This window comes from Tuber melanosporum (assembly GCF_000151645.1).
Source record: "Tuber melanosporum whole genome shotgun sequence assembly, scaffold_4, strain Mel28".
Lineage (NCBI taxonomy): Eukaryota > Fungi > Ascomycota > Pezizomycetes > Pezizales > Tuberaceae > Tuber > Tuber melanosporum.
In genome coordinates this window covers 1,301,935-1,324,712 of record NW_003299084.1, presented here as the reverse complement: position 1 = coordinate 1,324,712, position 22,778 = coordinate 1,301,935, and the positions used below count along the sequence as shown (strand labels likewise).

Here is a 22,778-nt window from a genome sequence, read left to right as displayed (position 1 = left end):
CCTCGCTTTTTCTCCCCCGTATTCCCATCTTTCTCTGCTCGAATATATAAACTCACTCCTGTGCGGCTAGTAGACAAAACAAGCTTCATTTCCTCTTTCTCTGTCACCTAAAAACTACAGAACTGCGCTGCCTCTTGCAGTAGAAGCTTGCTCTTAATTGCTGACAGTTAGCTTTGACAAATGTATAGAATACAGCGAAGAAAACCACTACTGAATACGCAGTATCACTGTTCTTCCGTTTCTATAGAGTACGTGTAGTGTTCAGAAACCTAGATAGTTCCAAGGAGTTTGTGATGTTATATAGTTGTTCTCTCGAGCACCTGGAACGTGATTTTATATCCTTGAGTTCAAGTTACGGGAGTTCCGACAGAACCTCGTGCTGGCTTAGCTGTCAGTTATCCGACGACTGAACCATTTCTTCCGTTTTGGAGACTTTAAAAAACGGCTAGCACAGGCGCGACTGGAGTTTAGAGCACGGCTTTCATGATTCATCTTCACTTTTCACTTTCTAGGTGATCCCGCCACAGTAGAATTCAGATTATTAAGGACACTCCAACTTGCCGACACTAAAGAAAAAGGCCATTATGAGTTGGAACACTCCATGCTGATGCGAAAAGGTTATCAGGACAAATTTTGAAAAACGGGAGGCTTTTTTCGATCCTCTTTGGAGTGTTTGGTACTTATTTCTGAAAATTTTCAGATATTTTTTTCAGTTTAAGAATTGGCCACAGTAATGAATAATCCCCGAGAATATGAAAATAATTATCCCATGCAATTCCGGTAACTTTTTTATGAAAGGTTGACACGTTTACAACTTTAGGACAACCTGCCGGTGCTGACGAAAAGCAGTTTTGGTGGGATGAGACATTCTCCATACTAAAAGCTGACCGTCGCTAATGAGCCGAGCTCCGCGGTATTAGTTATGTGCTATCATCCCATGGAAGCCACCTCGGGTTTCATGGGTTTGGTTCCCGGGCAGTACTTTCATTTCCTGCCCTTCCATTTTCACAAAAAGGTCATTAGTTCTCCTACAAGTTCATTCAGCCGATCACGCGCTCGAGGTCGAGTAAGGCCCTGTCAACTTGTAACGTGTCGGAACCGGTGGCCAAGCAGGAGCTCGTATGACTATCAGAATAGCCTTAAGTTACTCGGGAAATGGAAGTTCAGCAATGTGCTCTTGGAAAGAATCATTGAGGGGTTGTAAGCCATGGTATCATGCCCCGGATTGCTTAAGCGGTTTTTAGCCGCGGTGGCATCTGGCGGTTGGAAATAAGCAACTCATCCACTACCGGTAGTGGAGGAGGTGGTCGGTTGAGTGGGGTGTTATGGGTGGCGTTCTCATTGAATTTGATGGACACTAGTAGCACCAGGGGCCTGGTCAGCGGTGTGTTGGTGATATTTCATGACCGCAATCAAAACTGTGTATCAGATATAACTACGCCATAAATCTGCAGACCGTCGTTCACACCAAGCCCATATTATTCACCAGAGCAATATACAACACAACTCTCCCCATACTTCGAATATCTAAGCGAAATATATATAGTTCGAACCTCCCAAATCCGATTTTCCTCTATGGTAAGATGAAAGAAAAGAAACCCTCTCTAAAAACAAAGTCATAAACTATCACTCCTCCCCTCTCTCTTCCCAGCATAAACCTCCCCAAAAATCGGCTTCCCAACCCCCTCCTCACTCGAAAACGTCAAGTGTCTAAACCCCAGATCTTGCACAATTCCCACATCCCCCCAGCGAACCTTCTTCCCGATAATCACATCCGGCTCCTCCCAGGCGTGGCAAGCGGCCGAGATCGCCACAGAGCAACTCCCAACAGTAGCAGTCTCGGCGGAAAATTGCCTATACCCCATCCCGGCGGCAATCAGCAGGGCGATAATTCCCAGCGTGAGGACGGAAATTATGGCAATGCAGGAGTACCCCACGGTGCTTATCGTTCCTACAATCCCCCTCCCAAGTGGGTCCCATATCTCCACCCTCGCAAGGAATATTGACTGCGAGGTCAGCCAGTGGAGGAGGCCACTCAGGGTCATTAGAGGGATGGCGTAGGTGTAAGGTATTTGAAGCCAGTATGTGGAGCGCTGGCCTGGCCGCGGGGATGTGACGCGGAGGGTGCGGTGATGGTGGCTGAAGAGGGACCATTCGTGGCCCGAGAGCATGCAGGTGAAGACGGAATTGTAGGTTAAGTAGAGGAATGATAGGATTGTTTGTGGAAGGTTAGCCAGGAGGATTGCCTGGGTTATATTTCCGAAGTAGATGTTGAGAATGGAGCCGCTGCTTACTTTTCCAAACCCTCTTTTCAACCTTTTTTTTTCTTTCCCTTAACATTGTTCTCGAAGGGAGTACTAGGGGAGGGATGACTTACATTGACTTAAGATCGATATCAAAGTACTTCCCATCATTGCGGATCCCCATTCGAAGTAACACCCCCGAGACCATGATGGTTATCAAGAAGAAAAAATTACAAGTTATCCATCTCGTCTTACTAACGCTAGTCCACCACCTCTGTACCCCCTCTTGCTTCCACTGCCTCGGCCCTGTCCTCCCCCCATGCCTCCACTGCTGCTTTGCAAACTGCCGATCGGCAAAGCATATCCCTTCTGTCGTTGGGTCTGGGTTTCTCAAAAAGGAGTCCACGGCATCACCCAACGTAACCAGAGTCGGCTCTCGAGATCTAACCACCGCCATGACCATACAACCAGCCTTAACAAAATTACAGCAGATAACGACGATCATTATTCCTAGGGAGAACTGCACCTTGCACTTCTCCAGCTCGGATATCTTCTCGCTCTTGCATCCGCTTATCTCTACTTCGCTCCCTGTTGAGAGTTGCACCCGCCATGGAGCCCCACCCGTCACATTCGAGACTAGGTTGTTGGAGATGCAGGTGCGACCTGTCCGAAGGTAAGATCCCCCCTCAGTCGCCTCTTCGTAATCGCACATCCAACTACTTGGCGAGATCCCCTCGGCACTGACCTCCATAATATTTATAATAGTGTTATTGCTCGTGACATTGGAACCCTGTCCAGTGATTAGGAATAAGTTTCTGTGGCTGGAGATAAAGTCGGTGTTATAAAGTTTTGTGCAGCCACCGGGTGTCAAGTCTTCGTACGCCTGGGCACCGGTATTGTATCCCTCCAGCACACCATTGAACGTCTCAGCCACCCCCCCATACATGGGAAAATTCATGGTCGTTCGATTTTCGATGTTGTATAACTCCTGGTAGAAGTCGAGAAGCGCCTCGGTCGCATTCGATTGGGGCGCTTGTTCAATGTAGTTGTCGGTCACGAGGGTTACTACATAATCGTTCGCCGCTATCGAATTATAAACTGCGGAATTGTACCTGCAATATTCCAGTTAACCTTCCTCCCAGAACTCAGGCGAGCATGACAACATAAACTTACAGCAAATGCAGAGGAATACTCGTAACCCCAATCGCAATCCACAACAACGTCCTCTCCCACTTAATCCTGAACAAATTCCTAACACTCGGAACTCCAATGTCCATCCATAGCCTCCTCGCATGCGCTGCATCAACCTCGCTGCGCGTCGGTGCCGCGAGACACTGCTGCGTGTAGTTACTCCCGGACAGCAGAAGTGTCGAAAGGGCATTTATCCCGAGATGCAACCACATCCCGATCGTCCTACTCTTGTCACAACTACCCAAATACAACGTCCCAACTCCCCCTTCCATCTTGTACTCCGGATTCGTTGCAGCGTAGATCGTTAAACCGGTGTTTATAAAAAGAACTAGAACAACGGAAGCGGCACAGCCTAAGACGCCAGTATGCCAACCCGTGTACCAAACCGGTTTCCATACCGATGAGAGGGAGGTTGACCATTCTCGAGTGGTCTCGGATCCTAGAGCCAACAATTCTATTGAGGAAGATCTACTTCCTCCTTCTCTGTGGTGGTGATCGTCACCTGGAGATATAGCGGTCCACTTCCGGAACTTCTTTTTGGGGTTCAACATTCGTTCAGCAGCAACTCGACAACCAAACACTCACCCGTTCCCTGTCCAGCGAAAGGAGAGGAAGCTGTTCTGAGGCGTGGTTGAGGGGCAAGCTTTTAGTTAAAGTTATTTGAAACCTGTTAAGGCGGGTCGGCAACCGAGGATAATGAAATTATAGGCCAGGTTGGGCACTTTTGACGGTGTCAGCCTTGGAATAGGGTAACCTACAGGCATCTGCATGAAACCCGGCACAATGCGATACCGTACTGTACGGAGGTACGAGTATTAGCACAGCGCCTAAGTTTTGAATGTTACACCAGCGGTGGGTATTGTGTGAGCCACTCGTGTAACATACAAAACTTAGGTGTTGTACTATACTAGGACTCGAGTACAGTACTCGTACCTCCGTACCGGTACCGGTATGCCTTGCTGCGCCCTCGATGATCTGAAGGCTCAAGATTTTCTAGCGAGATCCAATTATATAATCCCGCTATCACAAAAATCTTCTCTAGCCTGCTCTTCAGCCACCAATGGAGGGGTAGGGTATGGCAACCTAGATTTGAATGGGGTGAAAAAAGTAAAAAAGACAAATGCACCCTTACATGAACTGTGGGAATCGGTCAGGATCCTTCGGGGTTGCTGGGGAGCTGTGGTGGGGCTCGGCAGGGGACAACTACCGGTAGGTCGATAAGGGATCGGCGAATTACGAGTAGAAGCACAGAGGAGACGGGAGAACTAGAAGCCGCTGACCGAGTTATGTGGGTCGGGATGTACATCCCGTCCTTTGAGTGCTTATAATTTTTAACCTTTTACTTTCGCCTTTCTCTATCTCTTTGGCTATTTAAGTGGTCTGCCAGTGCGTATCGGGCGATATAAAATCGAGAGTTAAGTTTCGTACCTTCTCTCATGACATGAATCACATCAAGATAGAAATCTGTTTGCTAGCATAAATCCCGCGAGAGGATGCTACCGGTAGCGAAAGTGCAATTATATTTACGAATAGATGTGAGCAAGTCGTGGTGGCCCTATTAGGTCGCGGCAAGCCTATCAAGCTTCGCCAGCTAACCTCTCCGATATGATTCCGGAGAGGCCACAGGGGGCCCACATTCTGGGATATTTTATCAACCGCTAGTGGGACCTATCGTCTTCCTCGTCGTTCCACCAAGGGCCCGGGCGATCTGGTTTCGTGGGGATAAGATGGACCGACTAGCATTCGTGCCGGTAGTCCGCCCTCGTCGCAGACTACCCTTAGCATTGGAGAACTACCCCGTTGCCAACAATGCATTTTTTTATGCCCCGGTGGCAGTGTTGATGTGGTGAGGAATCTTAGGCGAAAAGGGTGGGCATAAGTGCCGCCTCTGAAAACTAAATCATAGGTAACAAGTTAACCTCCCGGTGAACCGGAAACTCCCCAACTCACTCCTTGGCCGGGGAGGTGAAACGCACTCTTCGAGCGCCATATGGTTAGGAATCAACCTCAGCAATATTCCATGGTGCAAGTGCTCCGGTACAGTACCGTACAAGGACGACAAAATCTTAGGCGATCGGAGTGGCAGGCTGAAAAAAGCAACGGCCTACAGTACCCACCAATACCGTATCCGGGCACAGTACCAATACTAGTACTGTACTCAATCCCTTGCAGGAAATGGTTCTCCTGCAGTAAAGTACAGGTAGTCTACGGAGTACCGTATAATCTCGTGAAATCCAATATCTCCGGGCTGTGTAGATCGCGACATCAGCCCAAGATAGGTTTAGCTTGTCAGGTTAACGAGATCCAACACAGCCATAGGATACACCGTGTCAGGAAAGCACTAATCCTTCTTAAGGACTTTTTTACCGACAATCCGGAGATTTGGGGCTGACGGAGAAAGTGGATTTCCCGAGATTATAAGGTACTTGTGCTGTACTCAAGTACCGGTACAGTACTACAACCTCCCCATTCCCCTCGACTCGTCCGAGATTCTTTGGTGGCATCCATCCCAACTAGGGTTTGCCAACAATTTGCTTACTCACTACCAGTACCCCTACTCGAGCGACCATTGGAGCCAACAATGTGGTACTGTACGGTACATAGCACACGCAACAAGCTCGCCTTCCGCCAAGCCACTTCCTGCAGAGAAGCTTTACGGTACAGCACTCGAGTAAGGCTAACTTTATGCGCTGCACAATGGGCACTGTCACTTGTCGATGGCGTTTAACACATTGTTGGACAATTCCGGTACGGACATATTCAACACGTGCTTCGTCCACTGTACAGTACTAGTACTCGTACTCGTACTCGGCACTGTTCTCCGCTCGCCGTTTTCAAGTACTAGTATATTCAGACACGTTGTCGCCAAGGATCTGAGCCCCCGATTGGACTTATCAGTGAGGCGTCCTGCCGCTTATCAAATCAGCAGGTAGTACGCCACTGCACTGTTGGCGCTTGAGTTCCCTCGGCGTTTCGTGGACGCGGGGGTAGGTATTGTCCGACAGCTCCAAACTTATGCTTCGCCTTATGGGGAGGAAATAGATAATTTTTCCACTGCTCGCCGGGTATTCCGTTTTATTCAAAAGAAGGAAAGGGGAGCTGGACCTCTCACCACCTGATCCACTTTAAGAAATGCTTCTGAGCAGATAGCCTTTTCGTTATCGATGATGTTGGGGGAACAGGAAGCCGGAAAGGAAAATAAAACAGATAAACTCTCAAGGAAGAACAACCTCTTTTACTTGAATGATAGTCACCCCCGAAAAGACAGCCATCTCCGGACCAAAGAAGTAATTACCCATCCCCAACCAAGCTAAGCGCAAACCCCACTGACTTGCCGCGTACATGGCTGTCGTATAAAATACGCTCCATAGTGCTGTGCCGAGTCCTATAAGTTAGCTTACAGTTCGGAGTGGCTGTGGAAGTTGTCACCGGATCACACCGCAGTACGGCTTGTGCATTAAAATCCTAGCTGCCTCTTTTAAGAGGAGCAGGACCATACCAGCACTCGTTAAACGCCTCGTCCTACGTCATCCTTGGTATGGGCAATGGGTCTCTATAAAATTTGAAAGCTTGGAAGCTATTAATGGATTTGGCTGGAGAACCCCCCGGGAAAAATGTGTCTTTATGACTTATGGTATGAAATCGTGAAACGGACTAAACAGCATACAAGTATTTCTCTTGTGCTCGAGCACTTACACCACTATATTGAACTGTAACCCGGTGTTCAAACTTTGCTTCCTAGTATCACTCTGTTCCTTTTTCCGGGCATTGTGTTCTGTACGCCTAAGTTTTGTATGTTACACTCGCAGTGGGGATTGTGTGAGCAACTGGTGTAACATACAAAAATTAGGAGCTGTACCTCCGTAGTGGAGCGGGATAGCGTCGCAAGGATGGCTTGGTGTGATCTGAAATTATTTAGCAGCATGCTGTCGTAATAACTGTTAAACTGCGACGACTTTTGAAACGGCGACGGAACGGAACGGCAACGAACCGAACCGAAACGACGATCAGTAACATGGCAAAACTAAAAGTCTGATCGCCAGTACGGTACTGGCCATTTTGTCTAGCAAGGTTTACGAACAGAGGATTGGACACTTGATTTAAGGATACAGCAGCAAAACGAGTATAGTATAAAGAGCGGAAACAAATATCTGATAGGGATATAGTCCAGGAGGGCGGGGAATGCAGGGTGGGGGAAGAATTAATGACTGATGAACGGAGTACAGGCGGCCGAGTAGGGAGAGATGTACAGAACCGGTGATGGATGAAAACAACTAACAAAGCAAAACAGGATGCCGGTTATCCTTCATGGATCATGCGGGTCCTTTCCCGCATATTTCCAGCACACACCAGATCCTCTATCCCACTCCGTTATGGTAAATTCCCATCGCCGTGTCATTGCCGGTCCTTCTTATTTCCCGGTGAATGTGGGAGTGTGACTGAGGGTACAATATAATCCGACTGAGGATATGTTTGGCTAAGGCAGGAATTGTTCTTCGAGTGTCAACAGCCGCGAGTGACATTGAGTCAACCTGGGAACAAATCTCCCTCCCTGTTTGGTATCGTAGCCGTATAACAATCAACTCTTATCTTATCCACTAATGCCAAGATAAGATTTTCGCCCCGCGTATGATATGATAATTATGATACCAAAGCCGGGGGATTTGTTCCTAGGACCTACTCCGTCAAGCTGGTAAAGCAGAGCCTAGGTATCCGACCGTAGGTTGGGCAAGGAGTAGTCGGATATGTGTTTGGTGTCGCACCGGCCGTGGGTTTGTAACTGGCAATTCTCAGTTGTATTGTGGTGTTAACATGCAGGGATCGGTGACTCAAAGCAAAACACACCATACGAGTACGGAAGTGGTTGCATGTTCGCAATAGGGTTAGGGTTGTTGATGGGGTCTTCGTGAGAGGGGGATATACGGCGAGCAGTCGAAAAGGTCCCCGTCCAACACTTCTAAGGCTCTGTTTGGCGGGAACGGAACCGTTCAGGAACGGTCCATTTCAAAATGGTTGCAACAGGTGAAATGGAGCACTTCTGTTTCGAAACGGTTTCTCTTACCTTCAATTGAGAATTTTTTTTAACCCCTGGCAACACTCTATAGGGCAGAGTAATTTTGAATACCATACCCTAATAAATCTGCTTTTTTCTTTTTCTTGTAAACTAATGAAATAAATTCTATATTATGTGCAAATCTCTCAGTCTCCTGTACAAAAAAAACTATCTTATCTTAACATTCGTGAAAACTTCTCCCTTCTCTAAAGAGGTTTCAACTTATTCATAGATACCAAGATGGACGAGCATTCTCCTCAATACCAGTGTGTTACCACTTTCACCATACTTATCATAATTGTTTACTAATTTAAAATAGTAGTTCACCTTTGAATACACAAACCTTGAGCGATAAGACTCAATCAATACAGTTAGACTCAGATACTACTGCAAGTCAAAATACTGCATGTATACTACCAAGTGGGCATCAACCTGAGTGTTCTAACCACTCCTGCGAGATTGAAGGTAAGTTAAATATCACTATAGTTACTATGATAAGTTCTAACTTTTTTTTCAGAAAATTTATCCAAAATTCGTGTTCTAGACCCCTGTGAAGTACCTTCCTCCTTTACGGGAAGCAAGCAGAAAACCCGCAAGCCTCGCTGGCGTCCAGTTGAATGGTCTCCTGAAATGACATCTGTGTTGTTGCGAGAACTAGTTCAAGCTATTAGGACTGGAAAACGATCTGATAATGGGCTAAAGATGGAAGTTTGGGATGAGATTGCTGAGACAGTTCTTCTGATTGCTGGACCTGGGGCTCCTGTAACAGGTGAGAGATGTCAAGGCAAATTGGAGACCTTGAAGAAAAAATGGAAGATGTGGACCAGGTTGAAATATTTGAGTGGTTTTGGGGTTGATCTTAAGACTGGTGCGGTTACTGCACCAGATGAAGTATGGGAGGAAGAAATAAAAAAACAGCCTGGAATACGAGAGTTTCGTGACAAACCACTTGCAAATGCAATTGAGTTGGCGGAAATCATGGAGGGAGTTCAAGCAACAGGTGGTCATGCAATCTATCCTGGCCATACAAAATTACAACAAATCACGATTCCTTCGCCCCTTAGGTCAGATCTAGCAACTTAGGCTGATCCAGAGTAGACCAGCCCCGATACAAGTCCTCATCAACATAAGCGGAGAAGGCTAGCACCACTGGGACATATTCGACAACCTCCAAGGAGTGTTTCTGAACGGCTGATCACTGCTGTTGAAGGGATGGCCACTACACCAATTACTATTGCAGCATCCCAATCAGTTGTTCAGCAAGCTGTATCAAAGCTTCAACAAAAGTATAAAGGAAGACCAGGGTGGTCAACACAAGATATTGTTACTGGATATGAGCTTTTTGAGAACCCAGTTAAGGAAGAAGTGTTTTTAGCATTAGAGGAAGGTGAAGATCAGGAGCTTTGGTTAAGAGGTCAAATAGTACGTTACAAGGCCTAGGAATTCTACAGCAGTTAGTCTACTGTGACTGGTTTTGGTATTGTACATAATCAAGCCACATTTGTGTTGCACGTTTGTCTTGATCTTGTTTCATCTCTCCCATATCTTGTGCATCTCTAACATTTCCTTCATCCTCCTCCTCATAACTTGGATTTGATTCCTCAGAGTGATTGATGTTTTCCAAGGATGAATCAGCATCCTGGTAAAATTGATCCTCCTCTCCATTTGCCCGGTGTCGAATAAAGTTATGTAATGCACAAACTACCAATATAAGTTGAGCTTGTGTGGTAAGGTCAAACTCTAGAGCTGTATTGAGAATTTGAAACCTCTTCCGTAAAACTCCAAAGATACGTTCAATAACATTTCGTAACTGAGCATGACGTAGGTTGAAAAGCTCTTCCTTAGTTCGTGGACGTAAATGAGCTTGTGCTTGCTCCCACACATGATATCGTACGGTACGGTATGGTGTTAAAAACCCAGGACGAAGACCATATCCTGCATCTGCAAGATAAACTGTATTTTCATGTCTTGGAAATCCATGAATCACAGCATTTTCTAATACTCGAGCATCATTGGCTGAACCCTCCCAGCCAGAACATACATAGAAAAAGTACATATCCAAGCTGCATCCAGCAAGAACATTTTGCGAGAGGGTACCTTTCCGGTTACGATAGGGACCCTGCTGGTTTTGTGGGACATGGGCCAAAATGTGTGTCCCATCGATTGCTCCACGAACATCCTTAAAATTGGACATCTTTCCCCAATTTTTCCGTATTTTTGCAGGAATATTGTTTGGTAGAAGATGTACAAATGCTTCATACAGAGGCAGGAGAGCCTTTAGAACTTGATGAAAATAGCTGTAAAATAATTAGAATAATAAACATTTCATATATAAATATTATAGTGCAATTAATACTAACCGTGAAATTGTTTCTCCACTATGCTGAAAGTGTTCCTGAGCTTCCCTATTTGTAGCTCCATGTCCAATAATCCATAAAAATAATACAAGTTGTTCTTCCACAGCTACTTGACGTGTAGACACCAGTAATCCCCTCTCAATTACCCAGTCTCGAAGGTCTAACAATGTTGTAATTGGCATACGAATAACCTCTAGAGCACGACGAGGATGTGCTTGCAGGATTTCAGCAGTATAAATCATTCCAGTTCGAATCGATGTATGAACAGGTTCTTTAGAGAGGAATAGAAGAGAATAGAGAGCAGAGGTAATTGCGATATGAATCCGTCTTTGAATTATGGCTGTATGAATTGTGCTCATATTGCGGTGAGATGCCATCTTGGAGGTGTATGAGTTGTTTTCGGAGGTGCCAGTGGAAAATATGATGTATAGGGAATAATCTGGTTATTATTTTTAATTAAGATGTCTTTATACATTACAAAATTTTTTTAATACAAAACTAGCCTAAGTGGGGGACCAGCTACTGTTGCAAACCTGGTTGCCAAGATCCACTTTGGCGCATTGGGTGGGTCGTTCGTGGTGCGCTTGTGGTTGGCGAATTCTGCATCCAAGTCTTCACGCACTATACTTCCACCAATCAATCTCAAAATGAAAGCACACTCTGCAAAACATCCGGATTCGAACATCTTACAACTTACAACCCCGCTACCAATCACCTCACTCTATCCTCCCCTTTACCCTTGCCACCCCCAACCACTCATTAGACTTCTCTAACGCCATTTCCAGTATGATATGACCAGATAATGCGGTACCACCCCAACCTCCTAACATCCTTTCCCCACCCTCCGCTACCTCCGAACCCTTCATCAACACCTCCCCAACCTTTCCTCCCCCTGCCCTAGATAGTCCAACTTCCTCTATCCCCCGCTGACGCCCCCAAAATACCCCCACAATCTCTGGACATTATCATACCTCTTTTTTAATCTCCTGATGTTTGTGAGAACATTGAGAATGGAGAGATTGGGGTGCTTATCTATGAGGACCCAAGGATCATATAGATGGGGGGCAGCGACGAATATTTATCGATCATCAACCATCTCCGCCATTTAAACTTCTATCGAATGAGTCTATTAATTGTGGCTTTGGGAAAGCGAAAAAGCATAAGTTTTTCTTTCCTTTCCCGTGTTACTTTTAACGAAGCCAATTTCGGAAGATCACCCCCGTTTTCCTGCGAAAGGCGGATTCAACCATTGTCACATACCTCGAAGAGTTGAAGAAAGTTGCAGACGATAAGAATATAGATCAAACCAAGCGAGAGGGCTTCGGATCTACTTCAATCTTATCGGAAGGTGCGTATGTCTACCCTATCCAACATACAGTGGAACCAAAAAAGGCGTGATCAGGGCCTAGTCCCTGATCATTCAAGGCGGATCACCTGGCCGTGCTGGGCCATAATAATTCAGTTTTGGCCGAGATGACCTCTTCGGTCTTATTGCTGCCCAAAGGTTACCACCGAGCCGTGATACCAGTGTCGGGGCATCAGGTGACTTCCTCGGTCAGCCGATGTTAAGGCTCCTCGCCCACCTAATACTGGTCCCATCGGGGCACAAGTGACTTCTTCGGTCGCCGATGTTCTGATGGGGACTGAACAACCGTAAGAACTCCAATAATTGGACCCGCACTAGGACGTTGGAGTTGCCTGTGCCGGTAAGGTGCCTATCCAAGAGAAGGAATTCTAGACGTCTTCGCGCGAGACCCAATTATTCGAGTTCTTACGGTAATTTCCCTTCTCTTGTGGTACTAAACTAGGACAGTGACACGTCTCCTATGAGACAATGGAGTGACCAGATTCGTGATGCATAGTCTGTAGTAGTCAAGAATTCGAGGGGTTTTGGGATTGTCATCGGGGATGCGCACTTCGTCATAACGTGAACAGTACTCGAGTAACGGAAAGTCCAAGAATGGAAAGTCTAAGAGCAAGAGATACCGTGATAGGGTTTTGCCGCGCTTATCCTCTGAGATGTTAACATACTAACAGGGTTAGTCTGGCTCATCTTCACCCTCCTGGAGAGCAAATATTTTTGCGAAGAGATTCTCAGAGATGGACAGGAACTTGATGTGGGAACTACCTAGCCGAGCTCTTGCTGAACAAGTTCTCTATTGTGAAGTATGAAGGGCAAACGTCGGAATATCGGTATATTCACTTCTATTCAGGAGAAACAAGGAGACTGACAAAAGAGCGAGTAGAGATAATCCTAATGAGCCAAGGAATGCATGGGTACGGGAATAATAAATGGGAAAGAAGGGCAGACTACATTCCCCTTTTACACAGAGAAAGTCGTCGAAAAACTCATGCTAGTGCGAAATAGAAAACACTCAAAACATAGTGAGACAATAGAGATCCACCACCGGTACACTCCCTAAACATCAAACACGACTAATAGTATATTCCATCCTAGACAACCAATGTCCAATCCCAACCGTTTCATCTCTATGCATGCTGTCTTTGCACTACCTCAGTCAACAGAGGACATAGGCTTTCCAAACACCGAAGGATGCTGAAGAGGGCGCCAGAACACTAGGTCCAGCCATGGTATGTCTCAGCACTTAAGGCACATTCGGAGATACCAGCAGTGAATGCCTGATGCATTCGTTTATTGGGATTGGTAACCCTACGATCCGGGAATTATTTGGGCCAGTTGATTGGGATGCGATACGCGAGAAGGAGCCAAAAAGGCCGGAAAACAACAAGTAGCTCTGAGAGGTGAAGAAATTCATAAAAGTAAGCCAATGAATCGAGTACTCCCGATATAGCTTCTGACATTGGTCAAATAGTTGGAATCGCCTGAGCAATTACGACGCATTAAACGACAACCCTTACCCACTAGTTGGCGAATCCTACGACCGTGCTATGCATTATAGTGGATATTGGGTTCATTTGGTTTTCTATATGCTGTCAGTTTCTGTCCTCGCACTCTAGTTGTGCTTAGGCTTACATTCGATTCCAGTCTCCCACTATACGAGGATCCTGATGTATGACATTGGAGTTGCTATTGTTGGATTACCTATAGGGCATGTGGTTTGGTGGATGTGGCTCGGGTATGCGATTAGGCGGATAGGAGGTTATTGCGCATGTGTTTTTGAGGTGCGGTGATCAGGCATGAGATCGTTTCTTTCAAACCCTATGCTATTAGGCATAGGGTAGTTCATATAGGGCAGAGGCTTGAGCGATCATAGTGGATCATGAAATATCAGGATGGTTCTAGATTGTTTGAGATTGTGGTTCGTTAGCTTGGTGTGCTTATTTGGAGTTCGTTGAGTTTTTGGAGTTTGGGAGGTATATATTTCCGGTCCTATCCTTAGCTAGGAGGTTGGTTGTCAGTCATAGATTTCCCCTCCTTCCGTGTTCATCTCCACTTATCCTCTATCGCGATTCCACCCTCACCACTTCACCCTTTCGTGCTTCCTTTAGGTTTCATTAGCTATGGCTTGTATGGCCTGACGCTTTTCAATTCTATTTTTTTGTCTTTAGTTAGCGCCAAGGGTGTTAGTTTCTCCAGCGGTCTCGCCCCCTCATTCAAGGGCACTGGGGTGACTATAACAGCTTGTTCGAAATTCTCTCATAGTGTCACTTCATTTCATTTCCTTAGCAGAGCGTTCTGCTAAGGAACGGCGTAGCGTTGGAAAGCAGGCTTAATGTGATCTGAAATTGCTCAGGAGTGTGCTGCCATAATAATTATTATATTTAATCTGAAAACGTCCGATTCGATAGGGTTGTCGCCCCGAAATCTACCGGATTCCATTCATGTCGCGCGCTAAGTTACAATAATCTATTTAAACTCTGTCCTGCCGACACCCCATAAATCTCCTGTGCTCAAGTACAGTACCGTGTTAGACCACCAGAGTGCTGTACTGGACTATAGTACAAAGTCTAATAGATCAGTGTGGAGGTTCAGACATTTACAGAGTAGACTCTCCAGACATATCCTTCCTTTGTTATCACGGAGGCGTGCGGAGGAATGGAGGCATGCGTGGAGACTTAGAGATAGGCGTGGCGAGCTATGGAAAGACTAGATGCATTGACTATGTTTTCCTTATACAGTTGTCTTTACTGTTGGTTTATTAGAGGAAGCGTTGACGAGCAAAGTCGTTGACCATACCTCTCACCCTTGTCTAAACACCGTCATAGCTCCCCACATACCCGCTTATCGTAAAAACCCGGAGATAAGATAAATGTGCTAGGACGGTGTAAAGTACAGTACTTGCCTCTCCTAGTATGGCGCTGTGTATATTCCTTTTTCATTGTCTCAGCTGAGGAATAAGTTTGCGCTGGTTCCCCTCGCTTAGCCGAGAACGGTAATTCCAACGTCCTAGCACATTTATGTTCTATTCGAGTACGAGTACTTACGGTAGTCTTTCATCAGTTGCGCGATCGGTCATCCACCATTACTCATATTAAGAGTAAGAAAAGACGATTTAGGTACTGGGCAAGGGTGTTCGCGGTGCGAGACATGCTTTATTTTGTTGGCGGTGCTACTGGTGTCTTTGGTGAGGGGTAGCAGGGTCCTAACCTGAGAATTGAACGAACGGTCAACTCTCAGTAGCCGCCAATATCCAATAGTATATTACCAAAACTGGAGTTTTTCACATGGATAAAAGCAGCTGGCACAATATGCGAGTGTGGTATCATAATGTTTGAAATGTGAATGAACACTATCAAAAAAGAGACAGCAATTCGGTCGGTTAGAGTCATGGTTAGCGGGTATTGTTGTTTTTGGGAGGAAAGGAAGAAATCGAAATTTTGCCTTCTCTTTTGGCGGGAACACAGTCGTCCGCGAGAAGTTTGAGATGAATATTTTAACGGGGAAGATGCTATCAAGTTCGCTCTAAACATCCGGGAATAATACTTCTATAGTATGAGTCTTTGTCACTAAATAACAGCTCATGGGGTTAGGATATACAGTATGCAGAGGTTGCGAATGAAGCACCACTCCTCCTATCATATGATACTTGCTACTCAAGGTGCGACAGTCATCGGACGTCATGAGCCGATTGCTCCGGATCTAGTGTTTATCCGCCACACAGACTAGTTCTATTTCAGCACCAGTTTCCCTACTACTCGATTGCCTGCATTTCTGTCGTCAAGTTAGACCACACTTGACCTTTCTCATCTCTTCTCTATCCATCTAACTCCATAAACCATACCTATATCATCCATGGCATTCCCTTTTTCTCATCACTTGTAGTTTTTGTCCTTTCTCTTGATTTCTTTCTTCCGTAACTTTTCACACATGATTCCGAGCTCGGCTATCTTCCCGTTCTCCCCTCTCGTGCCTCTACCTTTTCTAGGCTCAGGGATAATATCCTGTCCTGTATCGGAGGTAGATAATAAAGCTTCCCTTCCTCTCCCTCCAGCAATCAACAACTATAGATCGTGGTTGATACCTGTAGTGAAAACTTGTTATGAATGGCTGTCAGTTAGCTTCGGCTGCAGTAGAGAACACTTCAAAGAAACCATGGTGGAATATACCGTATCACGTCTCCTGGCTTCTGATAGAGTACTTGTGGCTTTTGAAATTGGATGGCGCTTGGACGTTTGTGAAGAGCTGGTGGTTCTTTAAAGTCTCTGGAAAGTTAGTTCGTATCCCCGAGGCCGGGTTTAGCATAATCCCCCAAATGTCTTGTGCTCACGAAGACATCGGCTATTACATAGCTGAATTATTCCTTTGCATCCCGCTCCAGGTTGACAGGATTTCGGAATTGGTCACTCTACGGGGTCTCTTATTACCCGTTTTTGTTTTTTTTGCTTTACCCTCCAATTGGTTCCCCACAGGGTACCAGCCCTTCATTGGTATACCACAAAGCCACCATGAGTGCTTGAGTTCTGTTCCCAAATGGAGTTTTTATTTCTAACCCTCTTATTTTCACATCAGAGTTATTATGCTCCTTCCACAAGTTTATTCCTCAAATCTTGCAGATGAGGTTAAGTAAAGCCCTGCCAACTTGTGGCGTGTGAGAATCAGTTGGGCGGGAGATCACACGGCTATTAGAAGAACCTCTATCGGGCAATTGAGTTTCGGCAAGATACTCTTAGAGAAAATTCTTAAGGGGGTTTGAGTAGTGCTATCTGGCTACTAGGATTTAGCAATTTATCCACTGCGCGTAGCGAAGGGAGCCAGGTAAGTGTGGGTCTGTGGGTGGCATTCTCATTCCATAGACACCGTTGTAGTGCCAGGGGCCTGGTCAACGTTGTGTTAGTGATATGTACAGTACAGTATCTCATGATCAATGCATAATTGTGTCTGATACGATTATCCCTGCACAACTGCCCCCTAAATTTCAAACCCATGCTCAAATCCAGTCCATCGCATCTACCGGAGAAATATACAATACAATCCCTCGCATGCACCAAATATCTCAAGAGAAATATAAGTAGTTCCAACTTTCAAAACTCCATGTTTGCCTATGATAAGACGAAAGAAAACAACGTTTTTCTGAACTCATAGTCATAAACGATCACTCCACCCCTCTCCCTGCTCCAGCATAAACCTCCCGAAAGATTGGCTTCCAAACGCCTTCCGCACTCGAAAATGTTAGATGCCTCACCCTCGGATCTTGCAAAATTCCCACATCCCCCCAGCGCACCTTCTTCCCTATCATTACATCCGTGTCCTCACAAGCGTGGCAAGCGGCTGAGATCGCGGCGAAGCAACTCCCAACAGTAGTAGTCTCCGCAGCAAATTGCCTATACCCCGTCCCGGCGGCAATCAGCAGGGCAAGAATCCCTAGCTTGAGGGCGGAAATGATGGCAATGCAGGAGTACCCCACTGTACTTTTCGTTGTTGGAGTCGCGCGGCCAAGTGAGTCCGATATCTCGACCCTTGCCAGGAATATTGACTGCGAGGTTAGCTAGTGGAGGAGGCCACTTAGGGTCATTAGGGGGACAGCATAGGTGTAGGGTAATTGAAGCCAATATGTGGAGCGTTGGCCTGGTCGCTGGGATGTGACGCGGAGGGTCCGGTGATGGTGGCTGAAGAGGGACCATTCGTAGCCCGAGAGCATGCAAGTAAAGAGGGAATTGTAGGTTAAGTAGAGGAACGATAGGATTGTTTGTGGCAGGTTAGCTAGGAGGATTGCTTCGGTTATATTTCCAAAGGGGGTGGTGAGCACGGAGCCACTGTTTACTTTGCCAAACCCTCTGGTCCACCTTTTTTGCCTTTTTATTAATATTGTTGTTGAAGGGAGTGTTAGGAGAGGGAAAACGACGTACATTGATTTAATGTCGGTGCTCCAATACAACCCGTCATTGACGATCCCCATTCGAAGTAACACCCCCGCGGCAATGATAGCTATCAGACAGAAAAAATTACAAGTTATCCATCTCGTTTTACTAACGCTAGTCCACCACCTCTGTACCTCCTTTTGCTTCCACCGCCTCTGCCTTGTCCTCCCAGGCTTCCAGCCCCTCTTGATGAACTGCCGATCGGCAAAGCACATCCCCGTTGTTGTCGGGTCCGGGATTCTCAGAAAGGAGTCTACAGCATCACCCAATGTAACCAGAGTGGGTTCCCGAGATCTAACCACCGCCAGGACCATACTGCAGGCCTTAACAAAATTACAGTAGATAACGGCGACCATGATTCCTAGGGAGAACTGCACCTTGCACCTCTCTGGCTTGGGTGTCTTCTCGCTCTTGCATCCGCTTATCTCTACCCCGAGCCCTGTGGAGAGCCGTATCCGCCACGGAGCCCCGTTCGCCACACTTGAGACTAGATCTCCGGGGTTGCAGGTATGGCGCTCTCGACTATAGGGTCCCCCCGGAATCCCCTCGTGGCAATTACATATCCAACTACTTGGCGAGATCGAATCGGCGTAGACAAAGTTAATATTTAGGAGGGTTTTATTGTGTGAGGCGTTGGAACTTTGTTCGGTGATCAGGAATAGGTTTCTGTGGCTGGACATATAGTCAGTGTTATAGAGTTTTGTGCAGTCACCAGGTGTCAAGTCTTCGTAGCCCTGGGCATCGGTATTGTATCCCTCCAGCACACCATTGAACGTCTCTGTCACGCTCGCACTCATGGGAATACTCACGGTCATTAGATCCGTGATGCTGTCTAACTCTTGGTAGGAGTCGAGTAGCGCCTCGGTCGCATTCGATTGGGCAGCTTGTTCAAAGTAGTTGTCGGTCACGAGGATTACTACAAACTCATTCGCCGCTATCGAATTATACACGGCGGAATTGTACCTGTAATTTTCCGGTTAACCTTCCTCCTCAGACTCGGGCGGGCGTGATATAAACATACAGCAAATGCAGAAGGATACACGTAACCCCAATCGCAATCCACAACAATGTCCTCTCCCGCTTAATCCAGAACAAATTCCTAACACCCGGAACCCCGATGTTCATCCATCGCCTCCTCGCATGCGCTGCATCAATCTCGCTGCGTGTCGGCGCTGGGAGACATTGCTGCGTATAATTACTCCCGGATAACAGAATGGTGGAAAGGACATTTATCCCCAAGTGTAGCCACATCCCAATCTTCTTGCTCCCGTCACAGCTACCCAGATACAACGTCACAACGCCTTCCATCTTGTACTTCGGATTCGTTGCAGCGTAGATCGTTAAACCGATGTTTGTTAATAGGACAACCACAACGGAAGTGGCACAATATAAGACACCGATATGCCAGCCCGTGTACCATACCGGTTTCCATACTGGCGGGGGGGAATTCGACCGTTCCTGGGTGAATCCGGATCCAGGAGCCAATAATTCTGTGGAACAGGACTTACTTCCCCCTCCTCTTCAGTCCGTGTTATCACTGGGTAACGCAACCATCCATTTCGGCAACATATTTCTGAGATTCAACATTTCCCCACCCGCAACACGATAGATAAATTCTCACCCGTCACTTTTCTTCTGAAAGAAAAGAAAGTCATTCTGGGCCTCAGAATAGGTTGTGCGGGGAGGCTCTATTTAAGGTTATTGAAACTCCCGTCACGTGCGAGCATCGGCACTTTTGGCGACGCCAGCGCTAAAATCTAGTAGACTATTTGCACAGGTATTATGTACTGTTTGCCTTGTTGGGCTTCTGATAATAGGAAGGCGTAAGATTCTCCTAAATCAACGGGTTTTAGGTTCATACGGCATTGATAGGAGATTTCTACGTTCCCTCAAGTCGGTTTTTTTCACTTCATGCTGTCACTAATGATAACTGGATCATGGAACTGATATCATGCCCGCCAAAACAAGCAAAGTCGGACAGAATGCCCTGTTTTGGCACAGTACCCGTCAGCAGAGAAGTTAAAAATTTACAGGCGGTGTTGCGTGGCGTCCCTGGCCTATGAATGGGCACCTCTATAGAAACAATGTTTCCTCAATATTTCCGCCACTTTCCCATTTTCCTCACTACCTCGACAAGTCATACAATCTACCTATTTGTGCCATACAAACTGCACCATTCGGTTGCTCCAGGAAAACACACCTTACCTGATTGCAGAAGTCTTTGCACTAAGCCTCGCTGTCAGTTGCTTGTATCCCAGTGTAGCTTCACCTCAACCACGGGGGATTATAATGACAACTAAACGATACCGAACCAATTTTGTGAGTTTCACGAACCAAGCCACCGACCACATAGAACCGCCAGGAACCCTAAAGGTATGATGGCTAGCGCCAGGGGTGGTATGATATCTCCAAAATCTAAACCATCGTATCCTTAAATAGTAACGACATAAACTTCGCAGAGTAAACATCCTAACACATAGTAGTCATTGAGCGAAATATCTTCTAGGACGTTAGGTTGTTAGAACCACCCAAAAATGGGATGCTAACGATGTGGGCATTCTATTCGCTCGTTCCATTTTGATGGGCATTGGGTCAATTTTTCGTAGGATTAAGTGGCTAGAGCGTACAAGTCCTGTTTGAAGAGTAAGTACCCCTAAGAAATGGGGATATTATGGTCCATTTATTAATGCCTTCGCGACGGTGGTACTAGGATAAGAAATTCTAGATGAAATGGAGCTGTACTTTACAGCACAATAACTGCCTCTCGAGGCTAGAGCACTTGCAAGAAGAAACCCCCTCGCGAGCTGGGAGCTTCTCCACTCACCCTTCGACTGAGAAGTAAGAACCGTGCCTTTGGACAGCCTACGGTTAGAAACAAACCATAGGAATATCCCAGGGTACGGGTATCCGACCACTCCAGCAGGCAACAATACCCCTACAGTAGTGCACTACTGCTCCTGCCTCCATAACCTAGTCCACAAGTTCCAGTGGGTATATTGCATGAATCTACCTACCTCAATCCGAGCTTGGTAAAGTTTTATTTACTAGATATTCCACCAGGCAGTCGCCGGTGGAGCTTGCAGCATAGTTGCGCAATGCCACCCTGCCTGATGCCAAACAGGGGGGCCCCTTTGTCCCTGTTTGGCCCCAGTGGCTTGAGATAGCAACAAAAATTTGAAATAATGGTTTGAAAATTGCCAGCTGCCAGACACTATTTAAATTTTCAAATTTCCAAATAATCACTTGTGGTTAGCTCTTGCAAGTTGGGCGAAAGGGTGGGACATATCAACTGTGATTTTCCTAAACTATCCATTCTCGTTGGCTTTCATGTCATGATAATAGACCTTGTAATTTAATAAAGCATCTGGGGGTGTAAAAAAAACAGTTACAGCCCTAAATCTTCAAATCGCAATCCAAAGATTTCCCAAATTACGATCTGAAATTATGCTCCGGCAGTATTACCAAGTCAAACACCTTGACTATGATATCATACCTCAAACCACAACGAGCCAAACATGCCGTAATATGATAGTTTTTAGTGCTCTCATATAAATCGGTTGGGATGCTGAGAGTTGAGGTTCAGCACCCTAAAACCTATTAAGATTATATTGACGTCTTTGAGTAGGGGGGGAATAAACTCCTTCTATTGGGAAACCAGCCCTTACTCCCATCCCCTCATTGACCACACCTCCACTGTCGCATTATTGGGGCGGCTATGTGTCTCGAGAAATGGGAGTATTGCTGAGGATCGGGGTTTGAGGAACATTGATCAAAACCCCGATACAGAAATTCTTTCAAAACGTGCTTGGTGACGCACTTTCATTCTTGTGCGGCTATTGTCGGTAGTCGCTCGGCTACTTCAGTGCAGATAGATCTCCTAGCCGGAGGATTTTTATTTTTCATTTTACTTGTGGCAATTTGAATCGATTTATTCGACTCGAAATGCCAATTCGTCAACTGCGATTGCCCTGAAAAAATGCCGATTCGATAGGATTGCCGCGCGGTAAGTTAACCAATTGAGGCTCTGCCCTCAATGCTCTGGGATAAGTCCAGGTATTCTGTCCTGCCGACATCATAAGACTCCTCTACGGTATTAGGCTACCAGGGTACTGTAAAGTACCGGATCGTAGTACAATGGATCCAGCCACTGCCTTAATTATGGTACCCTCCATATTCCAGAATTTCGCTTTTTTCCCCGAATCGAAGAGGTAGGTTGGATGTTCACTGCCTAATGATGGGCGGTGGATTCGCTAGCAAAGTGGTGTACTGAGAACAGCGCAAGGCGGCTTGTGAGTTGTGACTACAAAATAAGAATGCCGGGTGTTTTTAACAAGCCTTACAGCTGCGATTTGGACACTGTTGACTCGAATTGAGTGGCTAGACAAAGATGCAAAGATCTTATTGAATATCCTAACCGGAGAAATATTCTCACGAAGAAAATAGGTACTGAAAAGAAAGGAAAGACTGATTTGACCCAAATATCGGCAACAGAGGAAAGAGTGACAGATTGGATATTGAACGAAAACAACTAACAAAGGGAAAAAAAGCTGCCTTTTATCCTTCTCTGTATCATCCTGATCCACTTCCACATACTTCCAGCGTATGCCGTGTTCTTCATCATGCTCAATCCTACTACCGCCCGTTGTGCTACTT

The 22,778-nt window shown here is 46.1% G+C and overlaps 1 protein-coding gene; it reads right to left on the bottom strand.

The window, feature by feature from the left end:
• Positions 1-1,461: 1,461 nt before the first annotated feature.
• GSTUM_00007855001 (uncharacterized protein) lies at positions 1,462-4,072 on the bottom strand. XM_002839720.2 has 3 exons: positions 3,417-4,072; positions 2,384-3,355; positions 1,462-2,307 (listed from the first exon to the last, which is right to left on the bottom strand). Exons 1-3 carry the CDS (start codon positions 3,983-3,985, stop codon positions 1,617-1,619), a joined length of 2,232 nt encoding a protein of 743 aa, XP_002839766.1. The 5' UTR covers positions 3,986-4,072; the 3' UTR covers positions 1,462-1,616.
• Positions 4,073-22,778: the final 18,706 nt, after the last annotated feature.

Excerpts from the sequence above, each read along its gene's own strand:
- GSTUM_00007855001 (XM_002839720.2), bottom strand. The coding sequence starts at position 3,985 with ATGTTGAACCCCAAAAAGAAGTTCCGGAAGTGGACCGCTATATCTCCA. Across the intron at positions 3,356-3,416 it reads AGTATTCCTCTGCATTTGCT|GTACAATTCCGCAGTTTATA; the intron begins GTAAGTTTATGT and ends GGAATATTGCAG. Across the intron at positions 2,308-2,383 it reads TACTTTGATATCGATCTTAA|AGGGTTTGGAAAAGTAAGCA; the intron begins GTCAATGTAAGT and ends AAGGTTGAAAAG.